At 36.5% G+C, this 19515-nt stretch overlaps 1 protein-coding gene across 1 annotated transcript in view; it reads left to right on the top strand.

Annotated features, from left to right (window-relative positions):
• Positions 1–19515, top strand: part of AGGF1 (angiogenic factor with G-patch and FHA domains 1) — a 48722-nt gene that overhangs the window by 8567 nt on the left and 20640 nt on the right. Inside the window, exons 6-8 of the mRNA XM_067031178.1 lie at positions 15619–15949; positions 16939–17050; positions 18106–18157. Of these exons, the coding sequence (XP_066887279.1) occupies positions 15619–15949; positions 16939–17050; positions 18106–18157 (495 nt within the window). The remainder of the gene's footprint in view (positions 1–15618; positions 15950–16938; positions 17051–18105; positions 18158–19515) is intronic.

The raw sequence follows: 19515 nt of genomic DNA on the forward strand, positions 1-19515 counted from the left end.
AACATTCATACCAGCTATTGGTAAGTTGATGTCAGTGCACAATTCACAATAAAAGAAAAACACAGTTTGTAAATAGGTGTAGGTAAAGTTCAACATTCTTAGTTTTGTTGAGCAATTCCTTCTTACGTTAGCAAACATTAAAAAATTCCATTGCTAGCAAATTTAGGATATGTATACATTCATTAGTTTCAATTGGTATCTTTTGGGAAAATGGATTATTTATATCAATAACCATAAAAATATTCATATGCTTTAACTGGAAAAGTCTCATTTCTAGTTTGTAATAAAAAAAAAATTCCAAAGAAAGAAACATTCCTTTGTAGTTATACAGCAATATTTATAAGAACAAAAAAATAGATTTAAATGGCTGACAGTTATTGGTTAAGAAGATGATGGTACATTTAAACTTCCAGTTACAAAGTAAATGAGTCACAGGGATGAAATGTACAGTGCGGGTAATATAGTCAATAATAATGTAATATCTTTGTGTGGAAACATGGTAACTAGACTTGACATTGTGATCATTTCATAATGTATAGAAATATTGAATTACTATATTGTGCACCAAGGACTGAGATAGTGTTGTAAGTCAGTTACATTTGAAAAACAAATAATCTCATAGAAGATGATACCAGATTTGTGGTTACCAGAGGCGGGGTTGGGGAGAGGGGGATAGTTAGGTGAATTTGAAAAACAAATAATCTCATAGAAGATGATACCAGATTTGTGGTTACCAGAGGCAGGGGTTGGGGAGAGGGGGATAGTTAGATGAAGGTAGTCAAAAGGTACAAACTTCCAGTTATAGGATTAATAAGTACTAGGGCTGTAATGTACAACATGATAAATACAATTTACACTGCTGTAAGTTATATATGGAAGTTGTTAAGAGAGTAAATTCTGAGAGTTCTTATCATAAGGAAAAAAATTATTTTGTATGAAAATGAGATGATGGATGTTCACTAAACTTAACCATGGTAGTCATTTTTGATGTATGTAAGTCAAATCATTATGCTGTAAACCTTAAACTTCTGCAGTGCTATATGTCAATTATGTCTTAATAAAAATGGAAGAAAAAAGAAAGAAAATGATAGTACATTTAATTGAAAAAACATTTAGTTATTCAGATGGTAATTTATAAAGGCTGAGGGGTATTTTAGATACTTATGATACAATATTAAATTGAAAGAAGGGAAATAAAATAATGTTATCAATGCTCTTATTTCTACTCCCTAAATAGAATTAGGTTGGTGGTTTACAGGCAGGAAAGGAGGCTTATTTGTTATATTGGCATTTTGTAAATTGTGGCAACTATTCGATACTTTACTCTTGATTTCCTTTTTTTTTTTTTTTTCTTGCGGTACATGGGCCTCTCACTGTTGTGGCCTCTCCCATTGTGGAGCACAGGCTCCAGACGTGCAGGCTCAGCGGCCATGGCACATGGCCCAGCTGCTCCGTGGCATATGGGATCCTCCCGGACTGGGGTACAAACCCGTGTCCCCTGCATCGGCAGGCGGACTCTCAACCACTGTGCCACCAGGGAAGCCCTCTTTTTTTTTTTGAAATACAGCTGAAGTACAATATTATGTTAGGTTCAGGTGTACTAAATAGTGATTTAACATTTGCATACATTATGAAATGATCACCTTAAGTCTAGTAACCATCATCTTCCACATAAAAAGTTATTATATTATTATTGACCGTATTCCTTTTGCTGTAAATTGTATTCCCGTGGCTTATTTATTTTATAACCAGAAAGTTGTACCTCTGAATCCCCTTCACTTCGTTTGCCCCCACTCCTACCTCCCTCTCCTCTGGCAACCATCCAGTTGTTCTCTGTATCTATGAATCTGTTTTCCTTTTGTTTGTTTGTTTTGTTTTTTAGATTCCACATGTAAGTGAGATCATAAGGTATTTGCCTTTCTCTGTCTGACTTATTTCACTCAGCATAATACCCTCTAGAGTCATTAATGTCTTTGCAAATGACAAGATATCGGGTTTTTTTGTTTTTTTTTTTTTGTGGTACGCGGGCCTCTCACTGTTGTGGCCTCTCCCATTGCGGAGCACAGGCTCCGGATGCGCAGGCTCAGTGGCCGTGGCTCACGGGTCCGGCCGCTCCGCGGCACGTGGGATCTTCCCGGACCAGGGCATGAACCCGTGTCCCCTGCATCGGCAGGTGGACTCTCAACCACTGTGCCACCAGGGAAGCCCATGAGATTTCGTTTTTTAAATAGCTGAGTAATATTCCTGTGCTTGTGTGCGCACACACGCCATATCTTTATCTGTTTATCTGTCAATGGACACTTTGGTTGCTTTCATGTTGCCTGTTGTAAATAATGCTGTGATGAACATTGGGGTGCATATATATTTTTGAGTTCATGTTTTTGTTTTCTTCTGGTAAATACGGAGAAGTGAAATTTCTGAATCATGGCAGTTCTCTTTTGAATTTTTTGAGGAACCTTCATACTGTTTTCCATAGCGGCTGCCCCAATTTACAATACCACAAACAGTGCAAAAGGGTTTTCTTTTCTACACATCCTTGGCAACACTTGTTATTTGTTGTCTTTTTTTTTTAACACTATATTTTATTTATTTATTTAACATCTTTATTGGAGTATAATTGCTTTACAATGGTGTATTAGTTTCTGCTTTATAACAAAGTGAATCACTTATACATATACATATGTTCCCAAATCTCTTCCCTCTTCTGTCTCCCTCCCTCCCCTATCCCACCCCTCTAGGTGGTCACAAAGCACTGATCTCCCTGTGCTATGCGGCTGCGTCCCACTAGCTATTTTACGTTTGGTAGTGTATATATGTCCATGCCACTCTCTCACTTTGTCACAGTTTACCCTTCCCCCTCCCCATATCTTCAAGTCCATTCTCTAGTAGGTCTGTGTCTTTATTCTTGTCTTACCCCTAGGTTCATCATGACATTTTTTTTTCCTTAGATTCCATATATATGTGTTAGCATACAGTATTTGTCTTTCTCTTTCTGACTTACTTCACTCTGTATGACAGACTCTAGGTCCATCCACCTCACTACAAATAACTCAATTTCGTTTCTTTTTATGGCTGAGTAATATTCCATTGTATACATGTGCCACATCTTCTTTATCCATTCGTCCGATGATGGACATTTAGGTTGCTCCCATCTCCTGGCTATGTAAATAGAGCTGCAGTGAACATTTTGGTACATGACTCTTTTTGAATTACGGTTTTCTCAGAGTATATGCCCAGTAGTGGCATTGCTGGGTCATATGGTAGTTCTGTTTGTAATTTTTTAAGGAACCTCCATACTATTCTCCATAGTGGCTGTACCAGTTCACATTCCCACCAGCAGTGCAAGAGTGTTCCCTTTTCTCCACACCCTCTTCAGCATTTATTGTTTGTAGTTTTTGTTTGTTTGTTTGTTTGTTTTTTGTGGTACACGGGCCTCTCACTGTTGTGGCCTCTCCCATTGTGGAGCACAGACTCAGTGGCCATGGCTCATGGGCCCAGCTGCTCCGCGGCATGTGGGATCTTCCCGGACTGGGGCATGAACCCGTGTCCCCTGCATTGGCAAGCGGATTCTCAACCACTGTGCCACAAGGGAAGCCCTAGATTTTTTGATGATGGCCATTCTGACCAGTGTGAGATGATATCTCATTGCAGTTTTGATTTGCATTTCTCTAATGATTAATGATGTTGAGCATTCTTTCATGTGTTTGTTGACAATCTGTATATCTTCTTTGGAGAAATGTCTGTTTCGGTCTTCTGCCCATTTTTGAATTGGGTTTGTTTTTTTGATATTGAGCTGCATGAGTTGCTTGTAAATTTTGGAGATTAATCCTTTGTCAGTTGCTTCATTTGCAAATATTTTCTCCCATTCTGAGGGTTGTCTTTTGGTCTTGTTTATATTCCTTTGCTGTGCAAAAGCTTTTAAGTTAGATGGAGAGATATACCATGTTCTTGGATTGGAAGAATCAACATTGTGAAAATGACTCTACAACCCAAAGCAATCTACAGATTCAGTGCAATCCCTATCAAACTACCACTGGCATTTTTCACAGAACTAGAACAAAAAATTTCACAATTTGTATGGAAACACAAAAGACCCCGAATAGCCAAAGCAATCTTGAAAACGAAAAATGGAGCTGGAGGAATCAGGCTCCCTGACTTCAGACTATACTACAAAGCTACAGTAATCAAGACAGTATGGTACTGGCACAAAAACAGAAACACATATCAATGGAACAGAATAGAAAGCCCAGAGATATACCCACACACATATGGTCACCTTATCTTTGATAAAGGAGGCAGGAGGGCACAGTGGAGAAAGGACAGCCTCTTCAATAAGTGGTGCTGGGAAAACTGGATAGGTACATGTAAAAGTATGAGATTAGAACACTCCCTAACACGATACACAAAAATAAGCTCAAAATGGATTAAAGACCTAAATGTAAGGCCAGACACTATCAAACTCTTAGAGGAAAACATAGGCGGAACACTCTGACATAAATCACAGCAATATCCTTTTTGACCCACCTCCTAGAGAAATGGAAATAAAAAACAAAAATAAACAAATGGGACCTAATGTTTTTTTGATAATAGTCTCTAGAACAGGTGTGAGGTGATAATCTCGTTGTTTTGATTTGCATGTCCCTCATGATTAGCAGTGTTGAGCATCTTTGCAAAAATGTCTATTTGTTCTTTTGCGCATTTTTTAATCGGGATTTTTTTTGATGCAAAGTTGTGAAGCTGTTTATATAGTTTGGATATTAACCCATTATTGGTCATATCATTTGCAAATACCTTCTGCCTTTCACTAGACTGCCTTTTTGTTTTGTTTATAGTTTCCTTTGCTGTGCAAAAGCTTTTCAGTTTGATGGAGTCCCATTTGTTCATCTTTGCTTTTGTTTTCCTTGACTGAGGAGACATATCCAAAAAAATATTCCTAAGACTGATATCAAAGAGCATACTGCCTATGTTTTCTTCTAGGAGGTTTGTGGTTTCAGGTCATACATGTCTTTTTATATGTATATGTTCATATATTTTTTTGAAGTATAGTTGATTTATAATGTGTTAGTTTCTGGTGTATGGCAGAGTGATTCAGTAATATGATATACTTTTTCATATTTTCCATTATGGTTTATTACAAGATACTGAATATAGCTCCCTGTGCTATACAGTAGGGCCTTGTTGTTCATCTGTTTTATATATAGTAGTTTGTATTTGCTAATCCCAAGCTCCTAATTTATTCCCTCACCTCCACCCCTTTGACAACCATAAGTTTGTTTTCTATGTCTGTGAGTCTGCTTCTGTTTGTGAATAAGTTCGTGTCATGTTTTAGATTCCACATATAAGTGATATATGATATTTGTCTTTCTCTTTCTGACTTACTTCACTTAGGATGATAATCTCTAGTGTATCCATGTGCTGCAAATGGCATGATTTCATTTTTTTTTATAGCTGAGTGGTATTCCATTGTGTATATATACCACATCGTCTTTATCCATTCATCTGTCGATGGACATTTAGGTTGCTTCCATATCTTGGCTGTTGTAAATAGTGCTGCAAAGAACATGGGGTGCATGTATCTTTTTGAATTATAGTTTTCTCTGGGTATGTGCCCAGGTGTGGGATTGATGAATCATATGGTAACACTATTTTTAGCTTTTTAAGGAACTTCCATACTGTTTTCCATAGTGGCTGCATCAACTTACATTTCCATCAACAGTATAGGAGGGTTCCCTTTTCTCCATGCCCTCTCCAGCATTTATTATTTGTAGACTTTAATGATGGCCATTCTGACCAGTGTGAGGGATTACCTCATTGTAGTTTTAATTTGCATTTCTCTAATAATTAATGAAGTTGAGTGTCCTTTCATGTGCTTCTTGGCCATCTGTATGTCTTCTTTGGAGAAATGTCTATTTAGGTGTTCTGCCCATTTTTTGTTTTGGGTTGGTTGTTTTGTTGTTATTGAGTTGTGTGACCTGTTTGTATATTTTGGAAATTAAGCCCTGGTCGGTTGCATTATATGCAAAGGTTTTCTCCCAGTCTGTGGGTTATCTTTTTGTTTGTTTATAGTTTCCTTTGCTGTGTAAAAGCTTTTAAGTTTGATTAGATCTTGTTTATTAATATTTTTGTTGCCTTGGGAGACTGACCTAAGAAAACATTGCTACAATTTATGTCAGAATGTTTCTCCTATGTTCTTCTCTAGCAGTTTTATGGTGTCATGTCTTATATTTAAGTCTTTAAACCGTTTTGAGTTTATTTTTGTGTAGGGTGTGAGAGAGTGTTCTAACTTCATTGATTTTATGTGTGGCTGTCCAGCTTTCCCAACACCACTTACTGAAAAGACTGTTTTTTCTCCATTGTATATTCTTTCTTCCTTTGTTACATTTAAGTCTTTAATCCATTTTGAGTTTATTTTTTGTGTATGGTGTGAGAAAATGGTCCAGTTTCATTCTTTTGCACATAGCCATCCAATGTTCCCATCACCATTTATTGAAGAGGCAATCTTTTCCCATTGTGTATCCTTGCCTCCTTTGTCATAGATTAACTTCCCATATAAGTGTGGGTTTATTTCTGGGCTCTCTATTCTGTTCCATCGATCTATGTGTCTTTTTTTGTGCCAGTACCATACTGTTTTGATTACTGTAGCTTTGTAGTATATTTTGAAATCAGGGAGCATGGTACCTCCAGCTTTGTTCTTCTTTCTTAAGATTGTTTTGGCTATTTGGGTTCTTTTGTGTTTCCTTACAAATTATAGAATTATTCTAGTTCTGTGAAAAGCACCATTGGTATTTTAATAGGGATTGCATTGAGTCTTTAGATTGTCTTGGATATAGTATGGCCATTTTAACAATATTAATTCTCCCAATCCATGAGCACAGTATATCTTTCCATTTGTTCCTCTTCTTTCCTCAGTATTTTATAGTTAGAGTATGAGTCATTTTCCTCTTCTGTTAGATTTTTTTTTTAAATTAATCCTTGAGCCTTATTTATATATTTATTTAATTTATTTATTTTTGGCTGTATTGGGTCTTTGTTGCTAAGTGCAGGCTTTCTCTAGTTGCAGCAAGCGGGGGCTACTCTTCGTTGCAGTGCGCGGGCTTCTCATTGTCGTGGCTTCTCTTGTTGCAGAGCACGGGCTCTAGGCATGCAGCCTCAGTAGTTGTAGCACGCGGGCTCAGTAGTTGTGGTGCATGGACTTTGTAGAGTGCAGGCTCAATAGTTGTGGCGCCTGGGCTTAGTTGCTCTGCGGCATGTGGGATCTTCCCGGACCAGGGCTTGAACCCACATCCCCTGCATTGGCCACTGAGACATGAGAGGAGTCCCTCTTTGGTTAGATTTATTCCTAGGTATTTTATTCTTTTTGATGCAGTTGTAAATGAGATTGTTTTCTTTTTTTAAAAAAAATATTTATTTCTTTATTTGGTTGCACTGGGTCTTAGTTGTGACAGACAGGGTCCTTAGTTGTGGCAGGCGGGCTCCTTAGTTGCGGCTCAAGGGCTCCTTAGTTGTGGCATGCAAACTCTTACTGTGGCATGCATGTGGGATCTAGTTCCCTGACCAGGGATCAAACCTGGGCCCCCTGCATTGGGAGTGTGGAGTCTTAACAACTGTGCCACCAGGGAAGTCCCTGGGATTGTTTTCTTAATTTCTCTTGTAGTTTTTTGTTAAATGTATAAAAATACAACAGGCTTCTGTATATTAATTTTGTATCCTGCAGCTTTACTGAATTCATTTGTTAGTTCTCACAGTTTTTTTGGTAGTGTCTTTAGGATTTTCTATATGTTGTTGTATAATGTCACCAGCAAACAGTGACAGTTTTACTTCTTCCTTTCTAGTTTGGATTCTTTTCTTTTTCTTGTCTGATTCCTGTGGCAAGGACTTCAATACTGAGTTGAATAAATGTGGCAAGAGTGAGCATCCTTGTCTTGTTCCTGATCTTAGAGGAAACGCTTTCACCTTTTCACCTTTGAGTATGATGTTGGCTGTGGGTTTGTCATATATGGCCTTTATTATGTTGAAGTACATTTCCTTTGTGCCCACTTTGTTTAGAGCTTATCATAAATAGATGTTGAATTTTGTCAAAAGCTTTTTCTGCATCTATTGAGATGATCATGGTTTTCACTCTTGAGTTTGTTAGTGTGGTGTATTGTATTGATTGATATGTGGGTATTGAATCATCCTTGCATTCTTGGGATAAATCCCACTTGATCATGGTATATGGTCCTTTTAATGTATTATTGAATTTAGTTTGCTAATATTTTCTTGAGGATTTTTGCATGTGTGTTCATCAGTGATATTGGCCTTAAGTTTTCTTTTTTTGTTGTGTCTTTGTCTGGTTTTGGTATTAGGCTGATGCTAGCCTTGTAGAGAGTTTGGAAGTGTTCCTTCCTCTTCAACTGTTTGGGATAGTTTGAGAAAGATAGATTTGTTAACTCTTCTCTAAATGTTTGGTGGAAATCACCTGTGAGGCCATCTGATCCTGGACTTTTATTTCTTGTGAGTTTTTTTGATTACTGAATCAATTTCATTTGCAGTAAATTGTTTGTTCATATTTTCTATTTTTTCCTGATTCAGTCTTAGGAGACTTTTTCAGGGTTTATCCAGTTTTTCTAGGTTGTCTGTTTTATTGGCATATAATTGTTCACAGTAATCTCTTATTTTTTGTATTTCTGCAATATCAATTGTAACTTCTTTTTCTGATTTTATTTATTTGGGCCCTCTCTTTTGGTGATAAGTCTTGCTGAAGGTTTAGCAATTTTGTTTATTTTTTTTAAAGAACCAGCTCTTAGTTTCACTGACCTTTTTTCTTTTTTTAGTCTCTACAATTTCTTTTTCTTTTTCTTTTGGCCATGCTGCGCAGCTTGCAGAATCTTACTTTCCCGACCAGTGATCGAACCCATGCCCTCTGCAGTGGAAGTGCAGAGTCCTAACCACTGGACCACCAGGGAATTCTCTGTATCATTTATTTCTTTTCAGACCTTTATTATTTCTTCTCTTAACTTTGTTTTTTTTTCTTCTTTTTCTGGTTCCTTCAGCTGTAAGTTTAGATTGTTTACTTAAGATTTTTCTTGTTTCCTGAGGTAAGCTTGTATTTTTATAAACTTTCTCTTAGAACTACTTTTGCTGCATCCTATGGATTTGGGATCATTGTTTTTCTATTTTCATTTGTCTCCAGGTATTTTTCAGATTTCTTTTTTGAGTTCATTAGTGACCCATTGCTTGTGTAGTAGCATATTGTTTAGATTCCATGTGTCTGTGGTTTTTGCAGTTTTTTTTCTTGTAGTGGATTTCTAGTTTCATACCGTTGTGGTGTGAAGTATAGTTGATTTATGGTGTTGTACTAATTTCTGCTGAGTTATACACATCTATACATTCTTCTTTTAAAAAATTCTTTTCCATTATGGTTTATCCCAAGAGACTGGATATAGTTCCCTGTGCTATACAGTAGGACCTTGTTGTTTATCCATTCTAATTGTAATAGGTTGCATCTACTAACCCCAACTCCCAGTCCATCCCTCTCCCTCTCTTCCACCCCCTTGGCAGCCACAGGTTTTTCTCTATGTCTGTGAGTCTGTTTCTGTTTTGTAGATAGGTTCATTTGTGTCATATTTTTAGATTCCACATATAAGTGATATTATATGGTGTCTGTCCTTGTCTTTTTGACTTACTTCACGTTGTATAATAATCTCTAGTTGCATCTCAGTCTTAAATTTCTTGAGACTTGTTTTGTGGCCTAGCATGTTATCATCATACAGAATGTTCCATGTTCACTTGAAACAAATGTGTATCCTGCTGCTTTTGGATGAAATGTTCTCTATGTATCTGTTAGGTTCATTTAGTCACGTGTCATTTAAGGCCAGTGTTTCCTTACTGTTTTTCTGTCTAGATGATGTCCATTGATGTAAGTGGAGTGTTAAAGTCCCCTACTATTATTGTGTTACTGTCAATTTCTCCCTTTATGTTTGTTAGTATTTTATTTATGTATTTAGGTGCTCCTGTGTTGGGTACATAGATATTTACAATTGTTATATCTTCTTGTTGGCTTGATCCCTTTAGCATATAACATTCTTGTTTGTCTCTTTCAACAGTCTGTTTTACAGTCTATTTTGTCTGATATAAGTATTGCTACTGCAGTGTTCTTTTTATTTCATTTGCATGGAATACCTTTTTCTATTCCTCACTTTCAGTCTGTGTGTCTTTAGATCTGAAGTGAGTCTCTTGTAGGCAGCATATATATGTGTTTTTTTAAATCCATTCAGCCACTTTGTGTCTTTTAATTGGAGCTTTTAATCCATTTACATTTGAAGTAATTACTGATAGGTATGTACTTACTGCCATTTTGTTCATTGTTTTTTGGGGGGGGTTCTGTAGTACTTTTTGTTCCTTTTTTCTTTTGCTCTCTTCCCTTGTGATTTGATGACTGTCTTTAAGTGTTATGTTTGGATTCCTTTTTCTTTTCTGTGTATGTGTTGTTGGTTTTTGGTAACCATGAGGTTCATGTTTGACAACCTATATATATGTGATTATTTTAAGACGATTTCTTAAGTTTGAATGCATTCTAACTGCTTTACATTTTTACTTTCGTTTCCCCCCACATCTGATGTTTTTGAGGTCATATTTTACGTTTTCGTTTTGTTTATCCCTTAACTACTTATGTAGATATACATGATTTTACTACTTTCATCTTTTAGCCTTTCTACTAGCTTTATCAGTGGTTGATTTGCTACCTTTACTGTATGTTTACCTTTACCAATGAGATTTTTCCTTTCTTAAGTTCCATATTTCTAGTTGTGGTCCTTTCTTTTCTGCTTAGATGAGTCCCTTTAACATTTCTTGTAAAGCTGTTTTAATCGTGCTGAACTCTTAGTTTTTGCTTGTCTGTAAGTCTCTTTATCTCTCCTTCCAATCTGAAGGATAGCCTTTCTGGGTAGAGTGTTCTTGGTTGTAGGTTTTTTCCTTTCATCACCTTGAATATATGGTGCCACTCCCTTCTGGCCTGCAAAGTTCTGCTGAAAAGTCAGTGATAGCCTTATGGTAGCTCCCTTGTGGATAACTAGTTGCCTGTCCCTTGTTGCTTTTAAAATTCTGTTTTTCTTTAATTTTTGCCATTTTAATTGTAATTAACCTCTTTAGGGTCATCTTGTCTGGGACTCTGTGCTTCCTGGACCTGGTATCTGTTTCCTTCCCCAGGTTAGGGAAGTTTTCAGCTATGATTTCTTCAAATAAGCTTTCTTCCCCTTTCTTTCTCTTCTCCTCCTGGGACTCCTGTATTGTGATTGTTAATATGCTTGATATTGTCCCAGAGGTCTCTTAAATTATACTCATTTTTTTAAATTCTATTTTTTCTTCAGCTTGAGTGATTTCTGCTATTGTTTTCCAGATTGCTGATCTATTCCTCCGTATCATCTAATTTCTTGTCCCTTCTAGTTATATTTTAAATTTCAGTTATTCTTCAGCTCTGTTTGGTTCTTCTTCATATTTTCTAACTATTGAAATTTTATGTTCATTGATTCTTCTCCTGAGTTTGGTGAGCATCTTTGTGATCATTACCTTGAACTCTTTATCTGGTAGATTGCTTATGTCCACTTTGTTTGTTCTTTTTCTGAGGTTATGTCTTGTACCTTCATTTGGAACATATTCTTCTGTCTCCTCACTTTACCCAATTCTCTGTGTTTATTTCTATGTGTTAGGTACGTTGTTTATGTTTCCTGTCTTGAAGAAGTGGCCTTATTTAGGAGACCTCCTCTGGGACCCCAGCAGCACACTCCATTTTGGTTTCCAGAACCAGATGCTTTAGAGGTGTCCCCTATGTGGACTGCATATACATCCTTCTGTTGTGGTGGGGCTGATTACTGTGGGAGCACTGGTAGGCAGGGCTGGCCCCTGGCCTGGTTGGCTGTGAGGCCATGCCTTCTTATGGTGGCTGTGGGCCTACTAGAGGGTAGGGTAGCCTTCCTGTGAAGTTGACTGCATGGTCTGGGGGGCTCAAGGTTGTTCCTGGTTCACTGGAGGGTGAAGCTGGGTCCCCACATGGCTGTCTTTCTGGCAGGCAGGGGTAGGGTTTGGGGCTTGTGCCAGTCTTCTGGTGGGCAGGGCTGGGGCGCCAGCACTAACAGACTAGAGGAAAATTCCAAAGTGGTGTGTTCCAGTACCAGTATTATTGGGATAGAACAGACTCCCAAAAATAGCTGACCCAGGCTCCTTTCAAACTACTGCCTCAGTGTTGGGACTTAGAGCATGTGACATTTTGCATGTGCCCTTGAGAGCAGAATCTTATTCCTATATATCCCTTTAGTTCTCCTGAACATAAGCTCTGCTGGTTTTTCAAAGCCATACATTCTGGGGGCTCATCTTTCCAGTGCAAAACCCCTGGGCTGGGGACCCCATTTGGGGCTCAGACTCCTTGCTCCTTGTAGAGGACCTCTGTGCTTGTGATATTCCTTCCATTTGTGGGTTGCCAGCATGGGAGTGTGGGTCTCCACATGTCCTACCCATCTCGTGTGGTTCCTTTTGTTTGTTTGTTTCTTTTAATTTTTTAAAAAAAATTTTTATTGATGTATAGTTCCTTTACAATGTTGTGTTAGTATCCACTGTACAGCGAAGTGAATCCAGCGAAGTGAATCAGCAGTACGTATACATATATCCCCTCTTTTTTGGATTTCCTTCCCATTTAGGTCACCACAGAGCATTAAGTAGAGTTCCCCATGCTATACAATAGGTTCTCATTAGTTATCTATTTTATACATAGTTTCAATAGTGTATGTATATCAATCCCAATATCCCAATTCATCCCATGCCCCTCCCCGCTTTCTGCCTTGGTATCCATACGTTTGTTTTCTACGTCTGTGTCTCTATTTCTGCTTTGTAAATAAGATTGCCTATACCAGTTTTTTCAGATTCCACATATATGCGATAATAAACGATATTTGTTTTTCTCTTTCTGACTTACTTCTCTCTGCATGACAGTCTCTAGGTCCATCCATGTCTCTACAAATGACCCAATTTTGTTCCTTTTTATGGCTGAGTAATATTCCATTGTATATATTTATTGTGTGCTTCTTTATGTCTTTAGTTGTGGAAAATCTTTTCTTCTAGTGTTCAGGTCATTCTCATAGATAGTTGCTCTGTAACTAGTTGTAATTTTGATGTGTCTATGGGAGGAGGTGAGTTCAGTGTCTTCCTGCTTCACCACCGTGGCCACCTCTCCTACTCTTGAAATTTTATCTCAATTCTGTATTTGATTTGTCTTTATTTCTCTTTTATTTTCACTGGCAATACCTAGGAATTGAAGATTATGTAACTAAAATACCAAAAATGATTTTTCTTTTTTTTTTAAGATCTCTTTTTTAGTGACGTCTATCTATTACCAGTGGTTGAGCTGTTTGAAAGGATGCATTATGAAACTACTTCTCCCTAGCAAAGCAAAGAACACTTAGGGGTCCTCAATTGACCTTTTCTGACAAACTAGAGAATGAAATTTGAAAGCATTTTGTGAGATTTTGGTCCAGCTTAGCTCCCATAAGTGTTCATCTTTACCATCCTTCAAAAATATGTTAACTTCAGGACAGTGACTTAAGAAAAATCCTGATGAAATTCTGAGAATTCCCCAAGGATTCTAAAAGGTAATTGTGAAGCATGGGAGGAAAGCAGTTAGGACATCCTCATCTTTTTCTTGAGTTTTAAGATGTTCTTGAGCCTCCTTTTTTGGAAGTGTAGAGTATACAGAAGGAAGGAAGTAGGGTGAAGTGATTGGAGTAATAACTTGAAATATGCATATATGCTTAATGCCCACATGTAGGCCCTGGGCCTTTCTTATATCTTAATGAATATTTATCTAACATTCTAGACTGACAAATAGTTTTTAAAAAGCAGTACCTCTTGCAATTTCACTCATTTTTCCTCTTCATGTATTGTCCTGTAAGCAGTAGAAATAATAAAATATGTAAGATTGGAAACTTTTTTTTTTTAAGCATATATAGATAGGGAAATTTTTTGGCCATAATTCATAGTGGCCTTTAAAGTTCCTCATAGTTTTTCAGCTCCTTTCCCTTGTTCTTGTTCTTGGTGAGTTTATGTTGCTGGAAATATGTATAGTTTATCTATCACACTGTGAGTGTTTAGCCAGTCTTCAAACTGAATTTATGCTGCTATTAAAAATGCGTGTTTAGGGACTTCCCTGGTGGCACAGTGGTTAAGAATCTGCCTGCCAATGCAGGGGACACAGGTTCGATCCCTGGTCCGGTAAGATCCCAAATGCCACAGAGTAGCTAAGCCTGTGCATGACAACTACTGAGCCTGCGATCTAGAGCCAGTGAGCCACAAATACTGAGCCCACGTGCCACAGCTACTAAAGCCCGCGCGCCTAGAGCCCATGCTCCACAACAAGAGAAGCCCCTGCAATGAGAAGCCCGCGCACCACAATGAAGAGTAGACCCTACCCACTGCAACTAGAGAAAGCCCGTGCTCAGCAACAAAGACCACCGCAGCCAAAAATAAATAAGTTAATTAATTTAACAAACAAACAAAAGTGTGTTTAAGATGCTCTCATGTTTTATAAAGTAACAGCGGAACATACGAATTCACTTCATCATGTTGCTCTAAGATAGAAAGAAAATTCAGACTGTTACAAACCAAAGGAAAATAACTCTGTTTCTTCTAAAGTTAAAATAATAGATTTGTTCATTTGTCCTAGGGTATGCCCAGTATGCGTGTATAATAAATAATAAAAGACTTATGCCAGTTAAGTTGGAATTTTGGAACAAAAGAGATGTAACTGATTCATCTGTACTTTTTTTGTATTATCAAACCAACTCTAATATATTAAATTTTAGCAAAACTTCAGTTCTGCTACATTAGGTACATTTGAACCTTTAAACCCCTGCTGTAATTAAAGCTAATTCTTTATGTTATGTATGTTGACTCGATAATTGGCTCAACGTTCAAAAAGAAAATTTAGGTTTAGTTGTATTCTCTAGACCTGCACTGTTCAGCCAGCTCCATCTGTCTATTGAATACTTGAAATGTAGCTAATCCTAATTAAGATGCTTTCTAAGTGTAAACTACACTCAGTTTTGAAGACTTAGTACAGAAAATCCATGTAAAATATTTTGGTAATTTTTATATTGATTAAATGTTAATTTTATATATAATTAATAATATTTTGTAAGTACTGGGTTAGATAAAATGAGTTTCACTGGTTTCTTTTTACCTTTTTAATGGCCCTACTAGATAATTTTAAAGTATAAATATAACTTGCATTTTACTTTTGACTGCATTGTTCTAGGCTGTCACATGTCCAAGCAATATGTGATGAGGGCCTGGACTGGGACAGTTAAGACACTGAAAATAGATAAGGAGAGAAAATTGGGATAAATTTCAGACATAGTGTATAGCACTTGGTAATTGAATTAAAGTGGTGGTTAAGGAGATGTCAAAGACTTATGATTTGGATAAGTGGATGGTAATATCATTAACCAGGAAAGGGAGCATGAGAGGAAGAGGCAGTAGAGATAATAGCTACTTCACTGTACATATATCTTCACTAATTCATTGAAACATTTAGCATTAAATATAAGATGGTCATGTTTAAGAGTCTTCTCTCCTGTTCCCACCTCTTTCCAGAATTTGAATTCAGAAGATCAAAAAACATCAAGTATTGAACATGTAAGCTGCAGTGAGGGAGAAGATTTTGCAAGTGTGAAAAAGAAGGCCAAAATGGACATTCATTACAAAAAGAGTCCCCCCAAATATACTGTTCCAGTTAGCGCAAAGACTGTAGAATCTACTCTTAATGAAAACATTTATAATTCGGCTTCATTTAAAGATGAGAAAATCATAGAGACTGATAGTGAGCCTGAAGAAGGTGAAATTACAGACTCTCAGACTGAGGACAGTTATGATGAAGACATTACCAGTGAAGACAATGTAACTGCAGAAGATTCTGAAGATGAAGGTGAGTAAATGGCCATTATTTAATTTTACATAAATAACCAAGTATGGTCATTGTAAAAGTGCAAAACAGTTAAAAGTGTTATTAACCCATATAATATATCTGCCAAAAAGTGAGCTGATTGTTTTAAAGAGATTAATGACATTATTAAAAATTATAACTGCTTGGTTATTTTTCAAGAGTAGGATGTGAATAAATGACTAGTACTTGGATCCTGAAGTTTCATTGCATTGAATGGCTTAGTCAGAACACAAAACCAAGTTACCTACTTTCTAATCCTAAAGTAGGTAAAAAGTCTATTTTAGTGGATTAGATAATTGTCCACTTTTGTAATTGAGGGAGGGAAAGCAGTTGCCTTTAAAAAGAGTAGTCCATGAATTCAGCTTACATGGGTATTATGGTAAATCTAATATTTATTTTACTTGAGGATATAAAGATACACTTTTAAAACTCAGGATTTCATACTGGTGTATATGAGCTTATTTTGTTCTTAATGGAATTTCCTCTCATTTTTTCTTAAAAAGGGCAGACTCAGTTTTTCTAACTTAATGTAAAAATGCTTTTTTGGAATACTTTCAAATTCCAAGACCTTAAAAAAGAGAGAGTTGATTATTTTATAATTGTGATAGGTGCTGAATATCTTTAGGTTGATCTTTTTATAAATTAATTTATTTTGGGCCACATTGCACTGCATGTGGGATCTTAGTTCCCTGACTGGGGATCAAGCCTGTGCCCCTGCAGTGGAAGTGTGGAGTCTTAACCACTGGACCTCCAGGGAAGTCCCATAGGTTGATCATTTTAAATTGGTGACATTGTTAAACCTTACTTACTGTGTATGTGGTATAGCAGAATTTAAGAATGTTGTTTTAAACAGAATGAAGATTTTTATCAATATATTTTTACTTTATGTATGCCTCCTACTCATCCCTATACATTTCTAATTTTTTCCCACAGCATTTGAATTAATATTTACACATTTCTTTCTTTGGCAGATGAAGAAAAAATTTGGCCCCCATGTATTAGAGTAATAGTAATTAGATCACCTGTGTTGCAGACAGGATCACTTTTTATCATTACAGCTGTAAATCCTGCTACAATTGGAAGGTAAAAAATGTTTAATGTTATTATATTTGTGTATTTGTCTTATTCCAGTGGACTATACTTTTCCTGAGCAGTTAATCATTAAATATGCGTAGTATTTGTTGAATAGGCAAAAAGTGACATCAATGTCCCTCCCTTTTCCACTCAAAAAATATTCTGACACTTAACTTTTATCACCTGCTTTTGGAAGACAATTGGAGATATAACCTCATTATCCCTAAAGGGAACTGCCTATGGAAAGAGATAAAATCTTGGTGATAGGGCTTCCCTGGTGGCGCAGTGGTTGAGAGTCCACCTGCCGATGCAGGGGACACGGGTTCGTGCCCCAGTCTGGGAGGATCCCACATGCTGTGGAGCGGCTGGGGCCATGTGCCATGGCCGCCGAGCCTGCGCGTCTGGAGCCTGTGCTCCGCAATGGGAGAGGCCACAATAGTGAGAGGCCCACGTACCACACACACACACACACACACAAAAATCTTGGTGATATGATACCTTCCACAGGGGTTTTGTCATTTTCTTACCTTTTGTATCACTTTTTTTAGGTTAAAATTACTTAAACCCACTGTTGACCTCCTCTGATTCTTTTCCTTTACCCCTTTGTAATTCAGCCAGCTTGGTAGAGAGGTAGGTTTTAATCATGAGTAGGATAATTTCCTTTCTTCCCAACTGGAAAGGTAATGTATCTTTAATTCAGGTTCCATATGATATCTTAATTTTAAATTCTTAGAAATAATATACTTTTTTTACATGTAATAATAGAAGTGAAAACAGTCAGCAGGTCTGGAAAAAGTGATTGACATTAGTACAAAGGATATTTTGTCTCACTGGATGTTTACTAGCCTGTGACAGATGTATCAAAGAGTAAAAGTAATTCTAGAACCTTCTTTTAAACAGGAAATTAGAGTAGCATTATGGAAACCAGATTTAATGTGATAAAGAGACATGCATTTTAATATTATCTTTTAAAACAAAAAAACTTAATCTTTAAAAAAATTCTTTAAGTGCTACATTTATGTATGCTTCAAAAATAATTAAAGGCATTTTACTTAACTCTGCAGAGAAAAAGATATGGAGCATACTCTCCGAATCCCTGAAGTTGGTGTCAGTAAGGTAAGCTCTTTGATTTTTGGTTACAGCCCCCTAGATGTGATTTTGTAAATCATCATTATGGCAGAAAGCTTAGGGTTTTTCCCATTAAAAAGAAAGGTTATAGTCAATATAGTAATGGTGATGAAAGCAATGCAGATTTGTTTATTCCACTGCTTGAGAAAATAAAAATTCTCTTTCACAATTTGGATGAGCTAAAATTATGTTTAATTTTTAACAGTCTGGTGCAGGAGTAGAAAATGTGGATTAATTTAAGTATTAAAGTAACACACATTTAACAAATATTTATTGAGTGAAATAAATATGCTAGATATTATAGCAGTTCAAAAATAAATCAGACCTGGATTCAGGCTACTTTAGTGCATGGTTACTTTGAGTCCAGGGTATTTTCCAACTCAAGAACAATCTGTCTTCTACCATCCAAGGCTTTCCATTTATATCTTTTCCTAGTTGAGTCTCTAATGGTTTCAGGAAAAAGAGCAGTCGGGTTTTTCAAAACAAACAATAAAAACAGTTGCAGCTTAAGTTATAAAGTTTAGCTACCAAAACTCTCATTTATCTTTTTTCTTTACTGTATTTTCTGTACTTTTCCCCCTCCGTTTTCTGACTGTTACCTTTTTTCTTTTTTCTTTTTTTTGACCTTTCATCATCCCCATTTTGTTTCTATTTAATGGACTATAATATAATTCTAGAATATGTATTTTTTGTGATTTTTGTCTTTTTGGAATGAAATTTGTTTTCCCATTATTAGTTTGAAAGTCTAGTTATTTTTGCTTTGTACTCATTCAGAGGGAAGGAAATCCTCGTAATCCTAACTCTGACCAAGTTATCTTTCTTTTTTACCTTCTTATGACCCTTGATTCTTCTGCCTCCAAAGAAAACCCAATCTGTAACAAATAGCAAAGACGTCCTTCTCCCACTTCAGTCTAAAATGTAGGTAGTTCTCTGATGGCATTTCTACTTTTTCCTTCTTTTAAACAAACATGTCCACTGGTTGGATAGATAATTTGTTAGCTGTGTGAAATCACTTTGACAATATATATCACGCATACCCAGGTATATGAAAAAATTAAATTAAAAAAACTGCCACATACTTCATATTAATATTAGGGGGAAAACAGAAATGAATATTTAATGAATGGATAGGAAAGGACCTTCTAAGTTTAAAAAAAAGGAAAAAAAATCACAGAGGACAAGGTAATACTGAATATAAGTTTGAAGTTCTTTATTTGTTAAATAAATGTAAAAGGCAGACTAGGACAGTCAGATCTGATAAAATATATATCCTTTATATTTTAAAAGCTCATACAAATTCATTTTTTCAAACCCCCCTGTGGGTAAATGAGAGAAGGACATAAATA

Source organism: Kogia breviceps, chromosome 4 (assembly GCF_026419965.1).
Source record: "Kogia breviceps isolate mKogBre1 chromosome 4, mKogBre1 haplotype 1, whole genome shotgun sequence".
NCBI lineage: Eukaryota > Metazoa > Chordata > Mammalia > Artiodactyla > Physeteridae > Kogia > Kogia breviceps.